The following is a 23714-nucleotide window of genomic DNA, read 5'->3' on the forward strand; positions in this document are numbered from 1 at the left end:
AATCCATCTAAGGAGGAAGAGTGACTACACCCACTGGACCCAAAAAAGATCATTGTCATTCTCCCTGGACCGTAAGAAAGAGTTCCATTTAGACAACCAACTCTTGGTGGGTATGTTGGAGCGAGGATGGGGAAGGCTGTGCAGAAACAGACCATCTCCCAGTTGATCGTGGCCTGCATTAAAATCTGCTACGCATTGGCCAAGAGGTAACTTATATTAACGCCCCTGGTCTGCTCCCATATTGGCACTGCCCACGTCACTTCCAGTGCGGAAGACACCAGGTATAGCCGAACAACCCCACCTACTATCATTCCCATACCTAATCATTGCCATAACAAAAGAAATCAATCTGCGCTAGTCAATGCTCTAAAAGGTCTTGCAGATATGTTGCTGGCTTGAGCGAACTCTGGTCCTGGTTATGTAGTGGCTGAACTGATGTAACAGCTTGCATGTAACGCTGTCAAACGAACAAAAGCATTCCACTGCCCAGCATTGTAGTTGAGTATTAAAGTCGAGACATAGAACAATCTACCAGGCCTCTTGGATCAAAGGACCGGACTTCTTTTAAAACTTGACTCCTCCATGCACTCACCATGGAACTCATTGCCAGCCAGCTTGCACCGAATCCACAACCAAGCTGTCAAATAACAGAACCCAGCAGTCAGATGACTAGGCTTCGGAAGCGTCAGGCTTTTTTAAGTACTTCCCACCTTGAGAACGGAAGTGAATCAGATAAAAAATTAACTGTTTGGGCTGCATTTCTGCCGAACACCTGCGATGATCGGGGCAGCTAGTGAGACATTCTGCAACTCTATACGTTGTCAGGCTCTCAGCTGAGTACCGTTGCACCACCCATCAGTAGCCAGAAAGCAATGTTTGGTGCTGTATAAAACGTAGGCATAAATGCTGCACTGTTTCAGGCTGATCTCAATTAATGATTTTAATTCTCCGTTAGGACACAAAAACTAGTATTGTCAGAATCATTTCTGCTGTATTCATAATCTAAATATTAATAAGGCAATAGTCAACTGCGTTTATTCTCCAACCATTCCTGATCCCACTAAGTGTAGGATCAGTGTTTCATTATAAGGAGCCTCTCACGGAATAATACTCCAGCCTACGTGGTTAGGTTAGTTTAATACTATAAGACAGTGACTTTTGACTTCTGTGGACCCTCACTTAATCATTTCTGGAACCCGGGGACCAGCCATTATTGGAAGCTGAGGACCCCGGCCTAAACATTGTTGAGTATTTGAACCATAAAACAATGCACAAAAAATACATAAACAAGCATTTATGAAACACATATACAAATGTTAACACATTTTATTTAATTTGCAAACAAATATAAATAAAACAAAATAATTTATAGGAAGGTTGGAGCTTTTCTAAATTCATTTGAAGCCACGCTTCATACTATCATACTATATTGTTTGATGCTCCTTCACTACACACAAGATGCAATCGAAGAGTAATTTAATTTTGAGCCTCCGTTTTCAAATTCCTTGACTTTTATATTGCGTTTAAAAAAAATTCGTTGTACATTTAGCCACCTTACTTATGTACACTTTATTAATCGGTTAATATTATTTAATTTTCTAAGCAGTTGCACACCCCCCGAGGAGGCTTCGTGGACCCCAAGGGTTCCCCGGACCACAGGTTAGGAACCACTGCTTTAAGAGGCATGATCAGGCTCGCTTGCCTCTTGACAGTTTTCTCGCCGCAAAATACAGTTCCATTTCCCTGTTAAGTTAGGTGTGACTTTGACTAGGACATGAAGTCATTTTAAGAAGCCGGAGCAAGCTGATTTATGAGAAGAGTAATTAGAAAGATCTGTATTGCTACCAAATGTTAATTTTGTCCTTGTGCAGCCAGTCAAGGCCATGTTGTGGCGTTTATCTTTTGAATTAGTCATGAGAAAGAACATGAACTTTATTACAGCCCATTTGTGATATTTTATTCTATTGCATTTCTCACATATTAGATTTGTTTTTTTGTAGACCATACACATGAATTGTTTATAATGGAAACTGATTACTTAGCATTTCTTTTTAATGTTTGTGCGGATGATTAGAATATATATATATATATAGAGAGAGAGAGAGAGAGAGAGAGAGAGAGAGAGAGAGAGAGAGAGAGAGAGAGAGAACACGAACTAGCACGCACCTATTCACAGCATTTATCTCTAGCAAACCTTAAATCCACTGAGCAATTTCTTAATTTCCTAATGAAATGGTTTCACTTTGTGACTTATGAGAGCAGCTTCTGATTTGTCAATTTACAGTTAGAGTACATTTAACCCGGCTTGTGTAGAATTGGAACTAGGAAACAATCACTTAGAAGATATATGATTTATGAAAAATCCTGCTTCGTCCAGTGAAAGGACGCATACACAATTGTACCTTTATAGTTTAGCTTTTTAACCAGAAATTACCACCACCAAAGATTGTGACCATTAGAAATGTTGTACTACTTGGATGCCTTAATGAGGAATCCTGTCAACCTTTTTGCTGTTGGAAGTTGTTTTATCATGTTACATTTAATGCATTTGCCAGTTGTTCCCTTTCCTTCCCCATCCCCTCTCAAAAATATTGTCTCTAATTAAACACATATAGAATATCTTCTTTAAATTTGAACATTTCAGCACCAGGTGCTGACTTCCCTTTGCTGCACATCAAAAAGCAGACATTACTTTTCCAGGCACTCCTTTAGAAAGAGAAGGCACAGGTGTATTCATAAACAGTGAAACTGTATGTGTGAGAGATCCTGGAAAGCATGACTATCAATAACATTCTCAGTTATGGTCTAGTACAAAACATGACTGTTGGAGGCATCGTTCTGGTATTTTTTATTTAAATGGAGCCATTTTGAGTTTAAATTCAATTTCTACATACATTTGGCTCTAAACCTCATAATTTCTCCACATCAAATTAAACCAAAACAGGAAATGATACACCTAGTCGTCACCATTCATGTAGAATATTTCCACAACTCTTGTATTACTCCTCCAGAGTAAAACAACTGTGTCATTTCAGCAGTTCATTTTTCCCTCTGTAAGGCAAGACTGTTCATAGTATGTCAGATTTTTCACGGATACTTTTCAGGTGAATTCTTTGTCTTCCCTCAACCGTCATTGGACCACAGTGATTAAATTCATCCTTTTTATATTGATTGCTTATATTTCTGTTTTTTCCAGTATGAATCTCTCCTTGCTCTGCCTTTGCAGCCACTACACCATCTTTATTTAATAAGCGTTGCCTTTGTGGCCAAAGGAAATAGTGGATCAACAAACCTACTGAATGGTTTGTCTGCCGGGTTCTTACTCTGTTGGTAAAAAGTACACATTTCAGGAAATTTGAAAGATCTGAGGGCTAAGTTTGGCTGTCAGAAGAAGAGAAAGAAACTGTCTTTTTCAGATCCCACATCAGCAAAAATACCAGAGGAGAGGATTACCTAGATTTAGCACTTAAAGGACCTATTGTGACACCTTTTGCGTTTCCCAAGATAAATGTCCCATCACCATCCAGTGTTGAGAGCCTAGCCAGAAACATGATCAGCATCAAGGCCCATGACCCTTAAAGTCTTCCTCAGCATGAAAAGCATTTAGGTAGGCTCAAGACTCAACACCGACCCCTAGCTCGACCTCAGGAAATGTCTCAAAATTCGGCACACTGATTACACAGAGCTCATAGAAGAAAAGGCTTACCGTTCTTCAGAGCTTGGATACCTGCCAGGAAAGGATTCCATATGCCAACCCTGTGCCTTCCCAAAACGATGACTCACTCAGGCCTTCAGTAGTTGCAGCCACAGCAATTATAGGTACCTGAGTGCTACAGACTATACACGGTGTCCTCCATTTCAGCAATCCAGGTCAGTGACCTCTCAACCCCAAGAAAAAATGGAACAGTTCTTAGTGTGGAGAAAAATCTAATGACTGCAGTCTTAGCACCAAGTCTACATCAAAGAGAAGCCAAAGACTTTGCACAGGCTGACAGTGCACCATTTCAGTATTTCTCTTGTTGATGACATTACACTCCTAAGTGGACAGGTAGACTGGTGAGAAAACTAGACTTTAATGCTGCCCACCCACAGATTTAAACTTCCTTAAATTTCGAAACCACATAGCCATGGCCACATCCAAAGCGTCTGGTTTCTTCGGTTCATGGCTCCCCCTGCACTTCACCATAATAAATATAATTCGTGTTCCAGGTGATTTGCCAAGAAGCTGCAACACTCTCTGGGTAACTGGTTACTTAGACCTTGTTGGTTGTATTGATCCAGCTCTGGGATCATATAAAATAGTTTGAGGACCTCGTTCCTAAGTATTGCATGAGAAGCGTTGTGAAATCCTAAACCCCTTAAGTGCTCAGTCATTGTTTTGTTTTGAAAAAATGGGGCAACCCAGTACCCTGGGAGCGGGGTAAGTGAATAATGTAATAAAAAAAATGTTTTGGTCCCTCCGGGGAAAGGATATGAATTAACCACCATGACAGTGGTTGTACCGTAAAGAACTTTCTGTACCGATGAAGTTTGTGATTATTATATCACATTTATTAGAAACTTAAATTCCACAATTTAAAGTAATCGAGGTGCTCCTGTATAACGGCGCAGTGTGAGTGAATTATGTGTCAGTATAAGTGTTACAGTGCTATTAACATGAAAACTAAAACCAAACTGTGGTTAAACGCACAAGGTCTCAGATAAGCACCTATAACAATGGGTACTTTGAGCCTGCTGAATTTTTCAAAAGCCAATCCACATTTTCAAATACAATGTTGACGTTCCAAACCCAATAAAAGAAATTAATTCAAGTTGGTCATCATCATCCAGACAGAATATTGAAATATATAAACAGTGCCACCGTCATTAACATAGACAAAGAGAAAATAAAAAATAGTGGAAGAAGAAAAGGCAGAGAAAGGGAAAAAGAAAGGTCCCATACCCTATCTATCCATCCTACTCGCACGGACCTTGTGCTACCCTTTCATATCATGGCTAGCCAGTGTTTAGAAAATACCAAACCATATACCTGAGCTTGTCTGTGAATGTTTCCTAACTAGTATCAACTGTAATAGTTGAAGCTGTGGTGACTTCACCATATTTCATCACGGAAAGTCGGTCAAGTGTACTGCCACTGCATCCCTGAAGTGTGATGCAGCTGAATGTCCCTAGTACTTAAGACAAATGTCTGCATCAGCGCACAAGCACCTGGGGTAGATGAGGTGCGTATATCAGATTCCTTTTATGGGATTCCAGTTGGTGTTTATGTTCTTGCTGTGAGTGTCAGGCAACCTTGGAAATTCTTAGCTCACAAGCTCTACTGCAAGGTCATGAACTGCAGAAATCCTATGCCTTAACCTTTGAAGTGGACCATGAAGTTGCCAGGTATCTTCATACATCTGAGCAGTCTTTTACAACCACTCCGGATGCTCTCCTTGGTCTTTTAGAACATAATAAATTGCAAATTGGGTTTATCAGATTACACATGATCGACTCACGAATAGAAAGGCGTGTGTGTGTGTGTGTATATATGTATATGTGTGTGTGTGTGTGTGTGTGTGTATATATGTATATATATATATATATATATATATATATATATATATATATATATATATATATATATATATATATATATACACACACACACATACTTCCCAGCCACACCTTCATGGCGTGTGAAGAAAACACCGTTCATGCTTCTGAAAACAAAATGAGTCTGCCACATATTGCATATTGATAAATACTCATTATGAGATGCCTTCAATCAATACTCCACATAACACAGTACTAGGGCTATCTTAAGGGTTCTTCTTTCCCAGTTAAAGGAAGTTGGTGACATATCCAATATCCTAAAGTGCAATTTGGGTGGATACAGGCATAAACTGAAGAAACATCTGGAAAGTAGAATACTTTTGGTTAAAGTGATACACCCTGCCTATACTATGACTAGTTGCCCCCCAAAATTCCATTTAATGTACTCACTCTGTATTGCTGTTGTAACATTGCTCTCAAATAGCTTATTAATATCAAAGCTTATCATATTACCAAGTACAACAAACAGCTCTTCAGACATTCTGATGGGCATCTTCCCCATTGGCTCCGACAAACAACCAACAACAGGTACAACACTTATTTCCTCCACCCATCAAGGCTGAAACCATCTCATATTCATCAATAAGTCTGACATCCTCAAATATAACAACACATCATGAGCATACTGTGAAATGAGGTGCGGTGTCCCAAGGAAATTCAAGTGTGTTTTGTATTCACCTGCCGAAACAGGTATATGGTTTGCCTAAACGTGCTGAGACTATTGGTATAAGGGGCCTCTCTGACCAATAGTACAGTGTATATCTATTAAAGCAGACATCTTGTGATTTCCAGCTCCACTGTGAAACACTGTCTTATTCATACCTACCCATCTACATTACTGCATAATCAGAATCTGGGATTGGACATTCAGGAAGGTGCTCAGCGAGTCACTGCTGAGTCCTATGATTATGCATTATTTCTGTTGAGATCTTGTATGGTATCGCTCAAGCTCTGCATCTGGAACAGAGCAGTGCTGCTTAATGAGGATTGAATGAAAAATATGTACTTATTTTGATGTGAAAGACATTCTAGCAGAGTGAAGTTGTCTCAAGAAGCATTCCTTTGTGGCACTTCTACATCACATTGGCCCACAGAAAGATCAAATAATGTGATTCAGTTTTTAAAGTTAGAACATTCTCCCTAATAAACTTGGTGCTTGAAAGAAGAAAAACCGTCTCTGGCGCTAGACCTCAAATGCATAGCGATGCTACTCTGGCTATAAATAATCAGAAAGGTAAAATGGCGGCAGAATTGATTTCAGAGTGTACATGTGCACTAGCTTGTACCGAAGGCATTAATCAGACTTGCAGCTCTCCTACTATTCGTGATTTGGAGGACATACATCTACTCTCAATACTGTCCAATCCAGATTCAAATCAAGACCCACATATAAACCAAACTGTGGATGCCTTAGGAATTGATACCTCTCACACCTTGACATGCAACATCCAGATCAAATCCTCTTTCCCCCCACAATTTCCTAAAGAAATCTCCATTGTAGTTTTCTGTATGGCAACTACACAGAACTTGGAGAAACAACGTACAAGATATACCAAGAAAAGAAAGTGTCTCCCAAAGAATATAACCAGAAAGAAACAACAAGCCCTTAGTGAACTAAGGAATAACCTTGAAGTCAATATTAAAGAACTGGACAAGGTGGAAACATTGTAGTCATACATGTTGATGACTATATCAAGGAAGTTCACCGACAACTTGAGAACACTATTTACTACCTAAAACTTGTTAATAACCCTACAAAAAAAATTAACATGGAACTGAAAAATAAACAGGAGGAATGGTATAGCCAACAACTTTTGACCTTTGAAAAGAAGACGTCATAATACATTGAACACCTGAGAGTGGCAACATTTTATTTATTATCCAAAACTCATAAACATGGCTTTTTTTCACCAGGGTGTCCCATCATCGCTGAAAAGGATTCTGTTTGTTTTTGTGTAAGGGAGTACCTTGATAGCAGGCTCCAACCATTTATGAAAGACCTTTGATCATACATCATTGATATAAAGGATTTCTTAAGCAAATTGGACTACATAGATTGGCAAACCGATTATATTGTTGTTACCATTGACATGGTTACTCTGTATACTTCGATCAAACATGAACAAGGAATCACAGCAGTAAACAAAGTGTTAGCCCCTCAACCATTACACCTTTTACAGCCACAAAATATTAATCTGGAAAAGCTGCATTTCTGCTTAGCACACAGTTTTTTCATCTTCAACCAAAAATACTCCCTACAGTTACAAGGTAAAGCGATGGGAGCCGAATTTGACCATCTATACTCCTGCATCTTCATAAACGAAGTAGCAAAGTTCTTAATGTGGAACGCCAGATTACAAGCGACATATATTCTGGGGATGTTACATTGACAAAGTTTTGTGTCTTTGAAGGGGACCAAACCAAACTCAAGACATACCTGATAATCTGATACAGACTTCTAGTTGCAGATTCCTTACCTTAGAATTTTCCCCCAAGCCTCAAACTGGATCCAGAGATTTTTTCTTCGAGCATTACCGTTGCGTGTCAGTCGGCTCTGCGGGCGTTGTTGGCATTGTAGTCGCCATGATGACATTGGGAGTAGTACATAGACACTGCCTCAGTGCCATGACATCAGTTCTTTTCTTTGCACGCTGATCTGGAGAGAGCTACCCTTGAATGTTTTTTGACTGACTTCAACTCTTTTGTTGACTTTTTGTTGAGTTTTTTGGTGCGTCGAGGGATGTCCGCGTTGGGTCTGTTTGTGGTGCCTGGAGAGCGACCACGACCCAAAGTCGTGCTCCGAGTGCCGGGCCATGCACCCGAAGGCCTTGAGGGAGCAGTCCCTCAAGGTTATGGCGGCCCGGTGCTCGACTCCACGTAGGTCCCAGTCTTGCTCTAGGGGAAGGTCTCGAGACCGGTCACAGAGCCACCACCATTCTTCTTCTTTGAAGTCTTCGGGTCAAGGTAAGAAGAAGAAATCTAAGAGATCCCGTCATCCTTTAACTTCACCCCGTCGCTCGGCTGGTACGACGTGAGAGGAGCATCAGTGCTTGATACCTCTATCTTTGGAGCCTGCTTCTGAGCCCTCTTCACTCTTCCCTGAGTTTCCGAGAGCTGGGGCGACCGCTGCCCAATTAAAGGAGTTTTATGAAGCCAAGCATCTCATTTTTGGGCAGACTGATCCTGATACGGCACCTTTGGGTCCAAGGGGTTTGGTCGGGGGGCCTTCGGGTTCTGCACCGGTGGCTCCGGCCACCAAGGTCCCCTCTGGATCCGCTCTCAGATCTGCGCCGGCCGTACCATTGAGACCTTCGCCTGTGCCAGTTCGATTGTCGACACTCGCAAAGTCGGTGGTGCCCACCATCAACGTTGACCCAATCCTCATCCCCAACGACTCAGTTGGACCGGCGTCGGCTGACACCACCTCCTCCTTCAATGGGGCCTATTCACCCCAGCTTGGATTCTGACCCTTTTTATGGGTACGAATTCGGGTGAGTCTCTGAACCCTTAGGAATACCAGGATCATCCTAGCTTGTACTGGGCACAGGAGTTGGGCGAGGCCAGTGGCCTGGACAATTCTCCAGACGCTGGCATGCTGTTTCCTCCTACCGTGGCTATGGCGGAGGGAGCAACTTATTCCATGGTGGTCAGTAGGGTGGCTGAGGTCCTCAGCCTTGAGCTGCCTGCTGTTCAGATCAGATCTAATCTCCTGACAGAGGTGCTTCAACATCTGAGCTTCTTCCATTCAGTGAAGCCCTCACCGATGTCCTTTTGAGTACTTGGTCCAGACCCTACACAGGGGCTCCTGTGAACAGGACTATCGCACACCGCCATCAGCCACCCCCGAATGACCCTAAATTCCTGTCCCAACACCCTATGCCTGAGAACCTTATCGTCGGGCGCATTCCCTTCCGCACACCTGGATAGGGAATCAAAAAGGCTGGAACAATTTGGGAAGAAGATGTTTTCTTCCTCCAGTCTCGTGCTGCTGTCACTGAACACCGCATGCCTTTTGGGTCGCTATACCCAGTCTCTGTGGGATACGGTCGCACAAGTTCTGCCACAGATACCGGAGGAGGCCCTTGCTATTGTCTCCCAAGCTGTCACCGATGGGAGAGACACTGCAAAGTTCACTATCAGATGTGGGCTGGAAACGACCGACTCTTTAGGTAGATCGGTTGTGACAACGGTGGCCTTGAGGTGCTACGTCTGGTTACGTACATCTGTTTTTTCAGGGGATGTCCAACAGACTCTTAGGAATATGGCCTTTGATGGCTCCTGTCTCTTTGGAGGCAAGGAAGACTCAGCTTTGGAGAGGTTCAAGGACTCCAGGGCTATAAATCGGTCCCTCGGCCTTTCCACTGCCCATCGACCCCAACAGTCCGCCTTTCGCCCGTTTCCTGGCCACGGAAGGGGCTCCCTTTCGCATCCCTATCCCAGCCACTGTGCCACCCATGCTGTTCAGCCGCTGCAAGGCTGGGGACACGAATTCCCACATGGGACAGGGAACCAGAGGTCTGCCCAGTCCACTCCTGCCCATGCTGCAGCCTCCAAACCCTCCTAGTCCGTCCCCTCACTCCGGTTCAGTTGTTGGCAGGATTCGCCATCACCTGCCCCACTGGGAATCCATCACTATGGACAGGTGGGTTTTGAAGATTGTTCGAAGGGGCTACTCCCCCGCCTTTGAATCTGCCCCACCAGCCATACCTCCATCAGTCAGCCGTATTCTAGAGGATCATTTGGCACTTCTCTGCCAGAAAGTTGCAGCTCTCATGGCCAAAAGAGCCATAGAGAGGGTCCCTGCATCAGAAATAAGTCGTGGTTGTTATTCCCCCTTCTTTCTGCTGCCCAAAAAAGGCAAGGGCTTACGTCTTGTCCTAGACCTTGGGGACCTCAATCTCTTCCTCAAGCAGGAGTAATTCAAAATGCTCACCCTGGCTCAGGTCCTGTCTGCCTTAGACCCAGGAGACTGGATGGTAGCGTTGGACTTGCAGAACGCTTATTTCCATATTCCAATCCTGCCGGCCCTCAGATGTTACCTACGATTCGTGGTAGGTCATGAGCACTTTCAGCTTACCGTGCTCCCCTTCAGCCTTACCAGTGCCCCTCAGGTGTTCACAAAAGTGATGGCGGTGGGTGCAGCTCATCTGTGCAGGTTGGGGGTTTCAGTTTTCCCCTACCTCGATGACTGGCTGTTGAAAGTGGACTCTCCCCAGAAAGTAATCTCCCACCTTCAGACTAGAGCGAACCTCCTGCACGTGCTGGGGTTCACTATAAAAGTGCCAAAGTCACACCTGACTCCCCCTCAGATGCTCCCTTTCATCAGAGCTGTTCTGGACACAGTACAGTTTTGGGCCTATCCTCCCAAAGAGTGAGTCCAAGATATTCAGTGTAGGAAGCTGGTTCTGTATTTACTATATCAAAGTCAGATATAGTGTGTACAGAGTCCAGGGGTTCCCCAGAACCTTAACAGAGGCTAAAGTAGATAATACTAATGCTCTCTTTTGTGGTCCTGTGGTCGAGCAGTTAGGCTTAACACAGGGTAGTGCAAAGCATTTGTTGTACACACACAGACAATAGAAGAAGCACACACTCAGTGACTTAACTCCAGACCAATGGTTTTTATATAGCAGAAATATATTTTCGTAATTTATTTTTTAAACCAAAAGATTCACATTGCAGGTTAGTACTTCACTAGATTTGTATTTCACACATGTATCAACAGTACTTTGTTTGAAATCGATAAGTTATACAGCTCTTGAAATATTGGCAATAATCTGTTTTTAAAATGGACAGTGCAATTTTCAGAAACAGTTCCCGGGGGAGAAGAAATGTTAGAGGGTTTTACAGGTAAGTACAACACTTGCAGTTTCCATCTCAGGGTTTTAGGAAGTCCACCGGTTGGGGTTCAAGTTGACCCCAAACACCCACCACCAGCAACACGGGGCCAGCCAGATGCAGAGGTCAAAGTTGAGCAATTTTTACGTGAGCTCCTATGGTACTCTAGAGGTACTCTGAATCAGGCCTGTCTGCAGATAAGTACCCACGGCTCGGAGGGTAGACCGGGGCGATTGAAGGAGCACTGGAGGGGCCACAAGTAGGCACCAAACACACACCCTCAGTGGCACAGGGGTGGCAGGGTGCAAATAGGACGTCGGGTTTCCAATGCTGGTCTATGAGGAGGGAGACCCCGGGCGTCACTCAGAGACTGCAAGCGAGGTCGAAGGGGGTTTCTCGGGCACACCACCAGTCAGACAGGGAGGAGGGCCGCCTGCTAAACGTGAATACACCGGGTGTCGTTTTTTCCAAGGCCTGGTAGCTGCGGGTGCAGTGTCTCTTTAGGCGTTGAATATCTTTGTCCAGAGTTTTGTGGTCAGAGGGGTCCTCTGGATTCCCTCTGTAGGTGTTGTCGTGGAGGGGTGGAGAGATCAACCTAGTGTGGACACTTGCTCACAATCGCCTGGGGACCCTCTCTTGCTAGTGGACCACCTGGACATGGGCCATGGGCGAGGTGGGAGTCCTTGGTTGGAGGTTTTCTTAGACAGAGCCGCTGTCCTCTGGAGTTCTTGGTCCTTATGGGTGCAGGGCAGTCCTCTGAAGTTGGACAGAGGTCCCTGATCCTGCTGGGCGCGTCGCTGGTCTTTTGCAGGTTCTTTGAAGCAAGAGATAGGCCTGCAAGGCTGGGGCCAAAGCAGTTGTCATCTTCCTTCTTCTCTGCTGGGGGTTTCAGCTAAGCAGTCCTTCTTGTAGGTTGCCAGGAATCTGGTGAGCTGGGTTCAGGGAGTCTCTTAAATCCTAGCTTTTGTGGTGTTTTAGGGAACAGAGGACAGTAGCCAATGCCTACTGTCCCTGAGGGTGGCTACACCCTCCTTGTGCCCACTTCCTTTGAGGAGAGGGGCACATTCCTATCCCTATTGGTCCCTGTCCTCCAAACCAAGATGGAGGATTCTGCAGGGAGGGGGTCACCTCAGCTGTGGACACCCTAGAGGTGTCCACAGCTGAGTGGGGTGGTCACTCCTCCCTGTTTTCCCTTATTTTTCCACCAGACTTGCCGCCAAAAGTGGGGCTTTGTCCGGGGAGCGGGCATCTCCACTAGCTGGAGTGCCCTGGGGCACTAATCCGAGGCTTGAGCTTTTGAGGCTTACTGCCAGGACAGGCTTTGTTTCTGACCACAGAGGCACTCACCCCATATGGTCAGAAACGTGTCTGAAAGTGTCAGGCTGGCACAGACCGGTCAGTCCTACACTAGCAGTTTGGCTAACATACCGGGGGCATCTCTAAGATGCCCTCTATTTGCATTTTTCAATAAATCCTACACTGGCATCAGTGTGGGTTTCTTGTGTTGAGAGGTTTGATACCAAACTTCCCAATATTCAGTGAAGCCATTATGGAGCTGTGGATTTCGTAATGACAAACTCCCAGACCATATACTCAATATGGCTACATTGCACTTACAATGTCTAAGAATGGACTTAGACACTGTAGGGGCTAATTGCTCATGCAGCTATGCCCTCACCTGTGGTATAGTGTACCCTGCCTTAGGGCTGTAAGGCCTGCTAGAGGGGTGACTTACCTATGCCACAGGCAGTGATTTGTGGTCATGTAACCCTGAGAGGGGTGCCATGTCGGCTTTGTCTTTCTCTCCTCACCAACACACGCAAGCTCCAAGGCAGTGTGTATGTGCTTGGTGAGGGGTCAGATGTATCTAAGGATCTGTCCATAATTGCATTAAAGTCCCCTCACAGAATCAGTTTGCTGCACTGAAAAGCCTCAGGCAAACCTTTAGACATGCTACTAATTAGCACCGGGGAGACATATATGCTTTCCAGAACCCAAGGCTGACACTCCAGAGTGCCCTCAAGGAGCACATATCGGCCTTGCGAGTAGCTGGGACTTTGTAACAACCATTGGGTATGTCCTGTGCAGAAGAATAGGTACTCCTCTGACCCCTCTGGTGAAGTTGACATGGAAGGCTCTGGTATAGTTATATTGACCAAGAAAAGTGGTATTTGTACCCAGCTGATGGTTCTCCTGGAGGAGAAGAATGATGAGCACCAGCCTTTTAACATACCTTAGCATTGCCCCCAGTTGATCCTGTCTAAGAGCCCATTGGCATTCCAGGTTAACACCTTGAGTTGTAGATGCATAGTAAAGGAATAGCTGTAATATAGTGGGAGTAGGTTGCGAATGATGTGAAAATAAAGTTGGTGCATGCCTTGTAAACAAGAAAGCCAAGCAAAACAAAAGAACTGAAAACCTACACCCCTCCAAATATCCCCCACCCTACACTACCCATCCAGAAGCATAAGTTGACTCAACATACTGAATAAACTCAATAAAATCAGAGGCACCTATGTAATCAGTGATGGCGCTGTTCAATTTCAAGGGGAGTACCGTAGGTCTCTCCATAACTTATTCCGAGCTGGAGGAGGGTGGGTTCTGGCTCTCATCAGTGTCAATGAGGTCTGGGTGCAGAAAGGGTCTCAAGATCCTGATACGCAGCCAGACCTCCACTTCTGGGTAACACCACCATCCTGTGAACACCTGCACCGTGCAGGACTAGATCTTGCAGAGCAACACCGTGGCCTACCCCCCTTCCTGTGCAACATAGGTAATTTGTGGTGCCCCAGCTCTGGCCCTTGAGTGGTGCTCCTCAACCCACTCCCAGGAGAGTCAAAGAACAGTCTTTCCCTGGGAAAGAAAACATTTTGCTTGGCTGGAAATGGGAGCATGTATTTAAGTTTCACAGGTCTTAGTTTCTGCTTGACCTTTTCGATCAACTTTCTTTGAGCCTCGACAAGTCTGGTGTAATATGGGAAAATTATGGTCTTATTTATAGGAGTCATATATTGTTTATCCCAAGGACCTTGCAGTGCATAAGATCAGGTGGCAATACCAATAGTTGAGAAATCGGGCAATAATGATGTGGAGAGGGGCCCTAGGAGGGCAATGCTGGTCAAGAGCTCAGTGGGCCCACTTATTTAGGAAATAATTGAATAGTTGTTCTCCAGGGAGGAAGCCATGGGATCAAGTGTCCAGAAATTTCTCGGGGCTAGTCCCCCTCGCCTCCCTCAGTCAATCCCACAAAGCAAAGGTAATTACAATGACAGCAGCCCTCTGCATCTTTGATCCTTGCCGCAATCTCACCCGCACACTCTGTAATCTTCTTACCATGTATTGCAACTTAGTCACTGTACCCTTGAGGGTGGAGATGTGGCCTTCCGTCTCTGTCAACTCGGCCCGTCCTGTTAGGCAGGTGTTGATGGAGGAACACAACATCATTGCTCCTTAGAGTATCCCCCAGATCTGCCTTTACAGCCTGGCAGGGTCTGCCTGCCAGTCCACGCTGCTGCTGACTCCGAGACACTGTTCTGCCCTCCTGCTACAGAGCCTAACTTGAGTTAGAGGAAGGCAGAACAAAAGGTTTACTGTAGGAGGGAGGTGTAACCACCTCTCCTTTAGCATTAGGTATCTCTGGGCTGGGATGAGGTGGCCTTTCAGCACCACCATACTGCTTATAAGGGCACACTTGGTGCACTCCTTGCATAAACCAGTTTGCACCAGTGCAGGAACCCCCCGGTTCCTTCCAGTTCCCACTCTGTTGCGAAACTACACAAAGGACAGGGGAGTGACCACCCCCCCCTATCCAGTTCTTCCCGTAGGGAGGTTCACAGAGCTCTGCCAGGTAGCCATTAATTCTGCCATCTTGGAAACAAGTTGGGCAGAGGCCCCCGGGAGCATCTGACTGGTAAGGCAAGGTAGATGACGTCCCTGACCCCCTCTGATAGGTGGGTCACTGCAGATAATGACCAACCCCCTTTTAGGGTTACTTAAGGGTTCCTCCAAGGGTGGGTCCTCGGATTCGTCGAGCAAGACTGGCAGGGACTCTCTGCAATACATCTTCTGCTCCAAGCCTCCGGAACCGTTGCTGATCTGCTTTAGGAACCGAAACAAGACTGTAACCATTTGAGAGGACTTCAACTGCAATATTGTTTCTCTGGCTCCTGCAAGAATTCTGCAGCATCCATGCCTGTTCATCCTCCAGGATCACAAGGACTCTGCTCCAAAAAGCAAGAAGAAATCTCCCTTGACATGAACAACCGGCTGGTGGATCCTGCTGTCTCATGGACATTGAGGTCTGCAACCCATGTGGTGGTTCTGTGGTCCTCTCCGGGCCCAACTTGTCTCTTGACCAACTTGGGAGACGGTGGGCCCTTGCTGCAGCCACCGGAAGGCTTGTCGGTTTGGCTCTTCCTCCAGGAGATCTTCAAGCTCCAAGAAGCTCCAGCACTCTGGAACTCCAAGATTAGCTTCCACTTTGCAGCTCCTGCGGTGTGGGACTCATGTTTTGTTTTGCTTCTTCGACCTTCCTGCAACTTCCTGTGCCCGCTGCCAGTGGGCCACTCTTTGGGCACCAACGATTCTTGCTGGCTTTCCTTCCTGCTGAGCACCAGCCATGACTCCCCTCCAGTTGTGTGGACCTTGCTGGTCCCCAAAAACCTGCAATCTTCTCCTTGTCGACGTTTGCATTTGCCAATTCTTGTTGTCCTGCTGACCACTGACCCTCTTGAAATCCTGTGACTGACGTGGGACAGCTTGTGCGTGACTCCAAGGATATTCCTGCATCCCCTGTACTCCGCAACTGGACTTCCATCTTCACTGACCTGCAGGAACTTCACTTCTAGGAGGTCGGGCAGTGCCTACCTGCATCGTCTGAACATTTCTGAGTGGTCTGAACACTGCCCCCTTTTTTTTTTCAGGTTCTCCACATTCGGAATCCACCTCTGGGTTCCACCATCCTTGTCCATTGGTCACAACAGCAGCTGGGCAACCAAGGCTCCCATTGACTCCGAGGGTTTCCTACATAACTTCACTCCCGTGCACCTGGGCTCCCTGGTGTAGGTACTCCAATATTCTGAGTTTCCACGGGTGGGTGTACTATCCATCCTTCTTTGTACCAACTGGTTTCCTTGGGTCCTCTGAGAAGGTTCCTAAATCCTACAAATTCCAGCTGTGACATGTTTTAGCCTATGGGACACCCCGCTCAATAACTACTCTGCACTCGGATGCCTGTGGGATTTCTGATACTTACTTCTGGTAATTCCTTACTCCCTGCCCTTAGGATTTCAACACACTTACCTTGGTTGGGCACCTCCATTCTTATACCACTTTCTTAATATATGGTTTACCCCCACCCCATGGGGTCCCATGCATTATTATGATTTTCCTGCTTTTTGTTAAGTGTATATTTTGTGTGTAGATATCACCAAGTGGAGATATGAATGTTAGTATAGTAGTAGTGTAAAAAAGAATACTTTATTTTTTCAACACCTGGTTTGGTTCCTTTTTGTGTGACAATTACTGACTGACTACTGAGGTATTGTAAGTGCTTTACACTCCTTCTTGAGAAGCCTGAGGTGCTCTCCACAGCTACCCCTAGGAAGATTTGGTTATCTAGGCACCAAAACACTATGCCTTGACTCAGTATAGGGTGCCACACCATAGGTGTACACCATAAACTGAGTCAGCTTCCTACAAGAGACACACCTGTTATACCAAAAATCAAGTGGGTAGGCCACCGAGTCAGTCCACAGCTCCCCCAGCTCATCATTCTTCTCCATGGAACAGAACCCAAAGATCTGGGGAAGGAATGACCACTCATCCCTGCCTGGCAGGCCCTAGGCTCAAGGGGTGAATCAAAAGGATAGAAACCACCTCCATAGCTGCGGCACAGCGCTGGTGATCCTAGGCGGAGGCACTTCCATGGAAGAGAGGAGGGCATTGTTGCCAGGCGGGCTACGGCGGTCGTCCCCACAGGCACATGGGGGAGGGGGTGACATCCAATCCTCTGTCCTCTTGCAACCCCTTGGGGGCACCAGGCAAGCCAACCATCAATGCATTGCGGGCATTGTCACCCCCAGAGCCCACAGGTGGACTACTAGCCCTTGGTAACCGCCAGATTGCACATGTTGGTGCCAGTCTGACCCGGACCGCTGCAGGTTTGTGCAGGTGGAGAGTCCGATTTGGTCTCTCTAAGGGACAGATAAAGAGCTTGATTATGCTGGAATTCTAGGTTCCGGCCAGGAGCTCTAGCGAGATGTGACCGCCATTTTGCTCTGCCGGCCTTTCTTAAATTAGTTCAGTTTTAAATCTAAAATATTTCAGAAGCACAGAATTGAACAGAAATTATGTATAAATGTCTCTAAAAATTAGGCGCAATGTGTTACTCAACTTGTACTGTAAAATTGAAAGTGGTAAACCCTAAAAGCAGTTTGTTTCTTTCCTGAATGTAATGGTGAAATCTTAAATGGTATCAGAATATTAACTACATGATCCGTTCTATTTCAGGTGATACACAAACATTTTTACTTGAAAAGAGCTGATATCATGGGCCAGTGTGAGGATTGGATTGCAGATATACAGCAGTACAGTACTGACAAACGGGTAGGCAGGACCATGTCTCACCATGCAGCTGCTCTAAAGGTAAGGATGCCTGACCTTTGAATTCATTATTTTTGATTGACAGACTTTGAGCAGGAATTTGGTGATACAGATGTCTTATTGCATTCAGTTGCCAATTTACATTATTCTGTCAGTGTTACAGAACAGCATAGAGAGTTACAGGTGGTATGATTGACTTCTCTAGAAAGTACCATGTAGTTGCATTAAGGATCATTATCGCCCTCTTCCATGTAGCATGCAGTTGTTTGAAAAAATGGGAATTGATTGTGATGTGCTTTGTTCACTGCATCTTATAGAGACTTCAAGCCGCAGATTTCTTACCTTGGGATTTCCTAGGCATCAGACTAGATCCAGAAGTTTTTTTGTGAGCGGAATCCCTGTGCACCAGTAAGTGGTGTCAATAAACTCTGCGTGAGTTGTCCGCACCAGAAGTGGCATTGCGGTCCAGGCGTGCTGATGTAAATTATTTTCTTTCCTCGCCAGCCAGCTCTGATCCGGAGATGAGCTGTCCCTCAGTCATTTTTTACTGGATTATTTTGACATTTTTTTGACAGTTTTTGAGGATTTCCTCCCGGTGTGAGTAGGATAATGTCATCTACTAAGACAGGATTCAAGCCCTGCAGAGCATGTCATCAGCTGATGTTGGTGACAGACCTGCATCTTGTAGGCCTGTGGTGTCCGGAGCACAACCCAAAGTCAGGGTCTGGATGCCGCACCATGCATCCGAAAGCTTTGTGGGAGCAGTCCTTCAAGCTCATGGCATCCTGGCATTCAGCTCTGCTTAAATCAAGGTCCTGGTCAAGAACGTGATTCCAGGACCGGTTGCAGAGCCCAAAGTTGTCCTCGTCCCACTCCACGTCCTCGGACATCCAGGTATGTCGAGGCACAAGAAGAATTTAGCAAGTAGTCAAAGTGATCTTCTACATTTCATTGTCCGTAGGCTGACAAAATGGAGCATCGGCATACAAGGCCTGGTTCCTCGGAACCTGCTCCTGGGCCGACTCCACACCTCCACGATTTTCCAGGGAGCCGGAGTGACCTCTGCCCAGCATAAAGAGATCTTTGAAGCCACGCACCTCGTTTTAGAGCAGGCCTACTCCTCTGAAACACCTTTGGGTCCCGCAGGGACAGAGGGGGCCCCATCTGGTTCCTCGCCTACGGCTCTGACCCGGCTTCAGTGGGTCCCCAGGAATACTTTACTGGATCATGCCTGGTGCCGGTCCTACCATCTTCATCTTCCCTGGCCCCTGTCTCAGTGCCGACTCTGCTGGCTCCAACTGGCAGTGCTATCCTCATTGTGATCCCTGACTCTAACACAGAGCGGGAGGGGCGTTGCATGACACTGCATCGAACACCAGCAGGAAGTTAGCTTCGTAGATGGGAGCCTGAGCCCTATTCCCTTGGGTTAGGCCAAGGGGAGGAGTGGGTGCTGTCGTTGGACTTTCAGAAAACGAGGAGAAGACCCAAATATGGACTAGTGTAAGGAACTGAGTTAAGCTAGTGGACTGAATACTTCTACAGATACTGGTCTGCTTTCTCTCCCCACCTTGGCCTCATATGCAGTGGTGGTGCGGAGGGCAGCTGAGATTCTTGCCCTTTAGTTGGCTTCGGTGGCATTCAGGTCTAACATCTTGACAGAGGTGTTGCAACCAGGAGTTTTCTCATCCTAGCCCCTACTCCCATTCAATGATGCCCTCACTGACATCCTTTTGGGAACTTGATCCAAACCTAACACGGGCTTCTTTGAATAGGACGATTGCCCTTCGCCACCGCCCCGCCCTGGAGTACTTTGTGGGCTAAGCCTCGATATCCCAAGGCACATTCCCTATCGCACTGCAGGATAGGGAAAACAAGAGGCTGGACTCTTTGGGGGAAGAAGTTGTTTTCTCCCGCCAGCCTTGCCTTGTGGTATGTGAACACTGTGTGCTTTTGGGCCATTACATCCACACTCTGTGGGACATGTTGTGCAAGTTCTGCCACAGGTCCCGGAGAAGGCCCAGGCTATGCTCTCTCAGGCTGTTACCGATGGGATAGATGCAGCAAATTCATGATGAGATATGGACTCGACACAACTGGACTAACTAGACCGAGCAGTTTTATTATTGATGGTGACCCTGAGGCGCGCCACGCCTGGTTGAGGACGCCTGGCTTTTCAGGGGATGTCCAAGCTTCACTTATGGACATGCCCTTCGATGACACCCATCTCTCAAGAGACAAGGCACATTCAGTGATGGGGCGCTTTAAGGACTCTTGAGCTATGGCGAGATCTTTGGGCCTCTCTGTGGCCCGCATCTTCCAGAATCTGCCTATTGCTTCTTTTGTGGTTAGGGAAGGGGCTTCCAGGGAACCCAGTTCCCTCCTAGCAACCGAGACGCAAAAGCCTCTGCTTGGCAAAGGGTGTGGTACCTACAGGCTTCCTGGGTCAGGTAGCCCCCTGCCCCCCCATGCCACCATCTCACAATCGGCTGACGGAGGATCCTCTGTCCTTTCTCTACAATGTAGTCGCGGCTCTTGACGAAGAGAACAATAGAGAGGGTTCTGGTGCCAGAAGTAGGCTGTGGTTGCTATTCCTGCTACTTTCTGGTTCCCAAAAAGGATAAAGACTTTTGTCCTATTCTAGATCTTTGAGCCCTCATCTTTTTGCTCAATAGGGAGAAATTCAGAATGCACAGGTTGAGTCTGGTCTCATCTCCCCTGGACCCAGGAGACTGGATGGTAGTGTTGGACTTTCAGGACACCTAGTTCCACATTCCTGTCCTCCCTGCCCACCTGCATTATCTGCGGTTTACGGTAGGCCACAAGCATTTTCAGTTCACCATGCTCCCATTTGGCCTTACCAGCAAGCATCGGATATCGGATATTCACCAAGGTGATGGCGGTGGTTGCAGCCCGGTTGCACCCAATCTGCGGAGATCAGGGGTGCCAGTCTTCCCCTATCTCGATGACTGGCTATTGAAGGCGGGCTCGCCCCAGGCTGTCATCTCCCACCTCCAGACTACAGTGGACCTTCTACACTTTCTGGGGTTCACTATCAATGTGCCAAACTCACACTTGACTCCCTCTCAAATGATTTTGCTGCTTAAGGAATGTTGGAATTTGACCTGGAAGTTTGTGAGCTCTTGTGGGTTTGCTGTTTGTTTTTTCAGTAAGCTGTGATTATAACAAGTGTCATACGACCTGGGACCATTCGCCTGGAAAGTTATGTGTTTATCACATTTGTGATGTCTGCTGCGATTGTGGTGAATTATTCTTTGAGGTAGGTAGCAGGGCATGGCATTGCTTTGCCTTTTTCACTTCAGATCAACACAGTTGTTTTGAATATATTTTATTTAAAAACACTCTCTGGCAAACTCAAAACGGCTGTACACATTTCAACAGCATTCTTAAAAATATCAGGTTGGTTGCTTTAGATATTGTACTCTTTAACAGACATACCCATTTATACCTCCAATGTATATATTCTTAAGTAGCCGGTATTTGGCTAGAAGGGCATCTAGTTGAAACTAAGAAAATACACACCGAGGTGCCCCTAAAGTATACAGAAAACAACAAGATACAGAATTCACACATATATTGTTGCAAAAATCAGTCCATAATGCCACCAGTAGGTCTTGGGGTAAATCAGTACAGAAAAGAAATCAGTCCAGAGTTTATTGAGAATATGTTTTCATATTGAACAGTCAGCAATCCAAAGCAATATGTACTTACAGCTTTCCAGCCAACACGTGTTTAGTCTTTGGGAATAATTATCATCCCTTACGACTTCTTCAGGGCTTCAAAATCCAATAACAACATTAGCAATAGTCAATGATGTCAGATGATCCGAAATTGAAATGTTGCAATATGAATATTCAACGAATATAAGTTCAAATAAACCCAATATTCCAGAGTTAATATCTCCAATACATGAATGCCGGCGCCACCGTGTCAGGATGCCCAGCGAGTTGAAACTAATCTTCTTGTGAACGAACAGAATATTTTGATTAATGTTGGACACATCGGATGTCACAGCGATATCTGCAGACAGCCCCATTCACCAGGGCTGTTGATTAAATTTAGATTCTCTAGAAGTTCTTTAGTCACCCAAGCTTGGAAGAAGAAACAGGCCCTTATTTCAAATCACAACATGATCCTGGCATAATGCCAGACAGACTGAAACCACTGCGTATTTCACTGACCACCTCATCCTGTGAAGTTCATTCCTCTTCCACAATGTGGGATGACCTTGCAGAGAGGGCCAAGTACAACATCTGCCTTTCCTTCCAGTGTATTCCTCAGCTTCTCTCCAGCATCTAAATAGCATTTCCTATTCTCTCTTCCAAGTCCTATGCTTTAATTCGGAAGTAGCCTAAAACGCCTTGGGAACAACGAGGTGCGTTGTCCACGAAAGCGGAACAACACTTTTGTGAACAACGACCCTTTTTTTTCCTCTACCTTAACCACACATGTCCTGAACAACGAACATGCGTGGTTAAGGCAGAGGAAAACAGATTCTGGATCGGAGATGACGCAGTCAGGTAAGTGGGGGTAGGGTTGGGGGGTAGTTTTAGGGGCACGGTGGGGGGGTAGTTTTAGTTTTTAAGGGTGTTTAGTTTTTTTTTTTTTTTTTTTTGTGGGGTGCGTCGGTCGGGGTGATTATAGTTTTTGGGGGCGGGGTGGGGGGTCGGGTAATTTAAATTTTTAGGGGTGGGGGTTGCTGAAGTTTTAGGGGTGGGGTTGGGGTAGTTTAGGTTTCTGGGTAGGGATAGGGGTTCGGGGTAGTTTTAGGGGCGGGGTTGTTTAGGTTTTAGGGGCAGGGGTGGCGGGTCGTGATAGTTTTAGGGGCGGGTGGGGGGTCAGGGTAATTTTAGTTTTTAGGGGTGGGGGTATTGGGTTGGGTTAGTTTTGGGGGTGGGGTAGTTTTAGGTTTAAGGGGTGGGGTGGGGGGTTGCGGTAGTTTTAGGGGTAGGAGGCCAGGGGCAGGTCACATGCTGGAACCATGTATGCCCTGCCCAGGCGTGCCTTTACAACGAAAAATCGTCGTTAAGGCATTTGTTGTAAGGGCATTAGTGGTAACAACGCGGTCATTGTTCCAACCGCGTTGTTCAGGTATGCATGGTTCCAGCGTGCTTTGTTCCGACGTATATTCCCTTTAATTTCTTAGCCCACTGTCTTCCCGTCAAGAGCACTTATCTTTATTTAGAAGGCAGCAGTGAATGCCATTTGCGGAATTTCTTCTTTGGCCATATCTGCCATTTTGGGATAAACCAAAAAACTGCTTGCCTGTATATATCTGGAGCCTGTGGTCACAAATTGAAGGAAGCCTACCTTCCATATTGCTCCTTGGTTTTCTTTCCCGTTTGGCCCTGTTGCTAATCAGGGCTTTGTCGGGCATGATAGTGGGTCTGTTGAACACTGCACCAACCACCATTGTCTGTCCAGGCAGGTCAGGTCCCTTGCTTTCTTAAGCATACGCTCTCTCGAATGTCCAGTGCCACTTTCTTTGTCCCAGACAAGTAGGACGACTGAGAAGATGTGCACAACTGATCTGCCCTATCCTATGTTTGCCATACTGAGAGTTCGGAAGAAGCAAATCTCTATCTTGGAAGCAATCCCTTAGCTTTGGCACAAATTCTCATGCTGACAGTGTTACTAGATGCATTGGGGATAAGAGGGGC

The 23714-nt window shown here is 46.0% G+C and overlaps 1 protein-coding gene across 4 annotated transcripts in view; it reads left to right on the plus strand.

The window, feature by feature from the left end:
• BIRC6 (baculoviral IAP repeat containing 6) overlaps positions 1 to 23714 on the plus strand; it is a 1722273-nt gene that overhangs the window by 1675017 nt on the left and 23542 nt on the right. For all 4 annotated transcript variants that reach the window (XM_069234691.1, XM_069234693.1, XM_069234692.1 and 1 more), the window contains one exon: positions 17944 to 18078. In XM_069234691.1, coding sequence (XP_069090792.1) covers positions 17944 to 18078 — 135 coding nt within the window. The remainder of the gene's footprint in view (positions 1 to 17943; positions 18079 to 23714) is intronic.

The sequence above is a fragment of the Pleurodeles waltl genome, chromosome 5, assembly GCF_031143425.1.
Source record: "Pleurodeles waltl isolate 20211129_DDA chromosome 5, aPleWal1.hap1.20221129, whole genome shotgun sequence".
Taxonomy (NCBI): Eukaryota; Metazoa; Chordata; class Amphibia; order Caudata; family Salamandridae; genus Pleurodeles; species Pleurodeles waltl.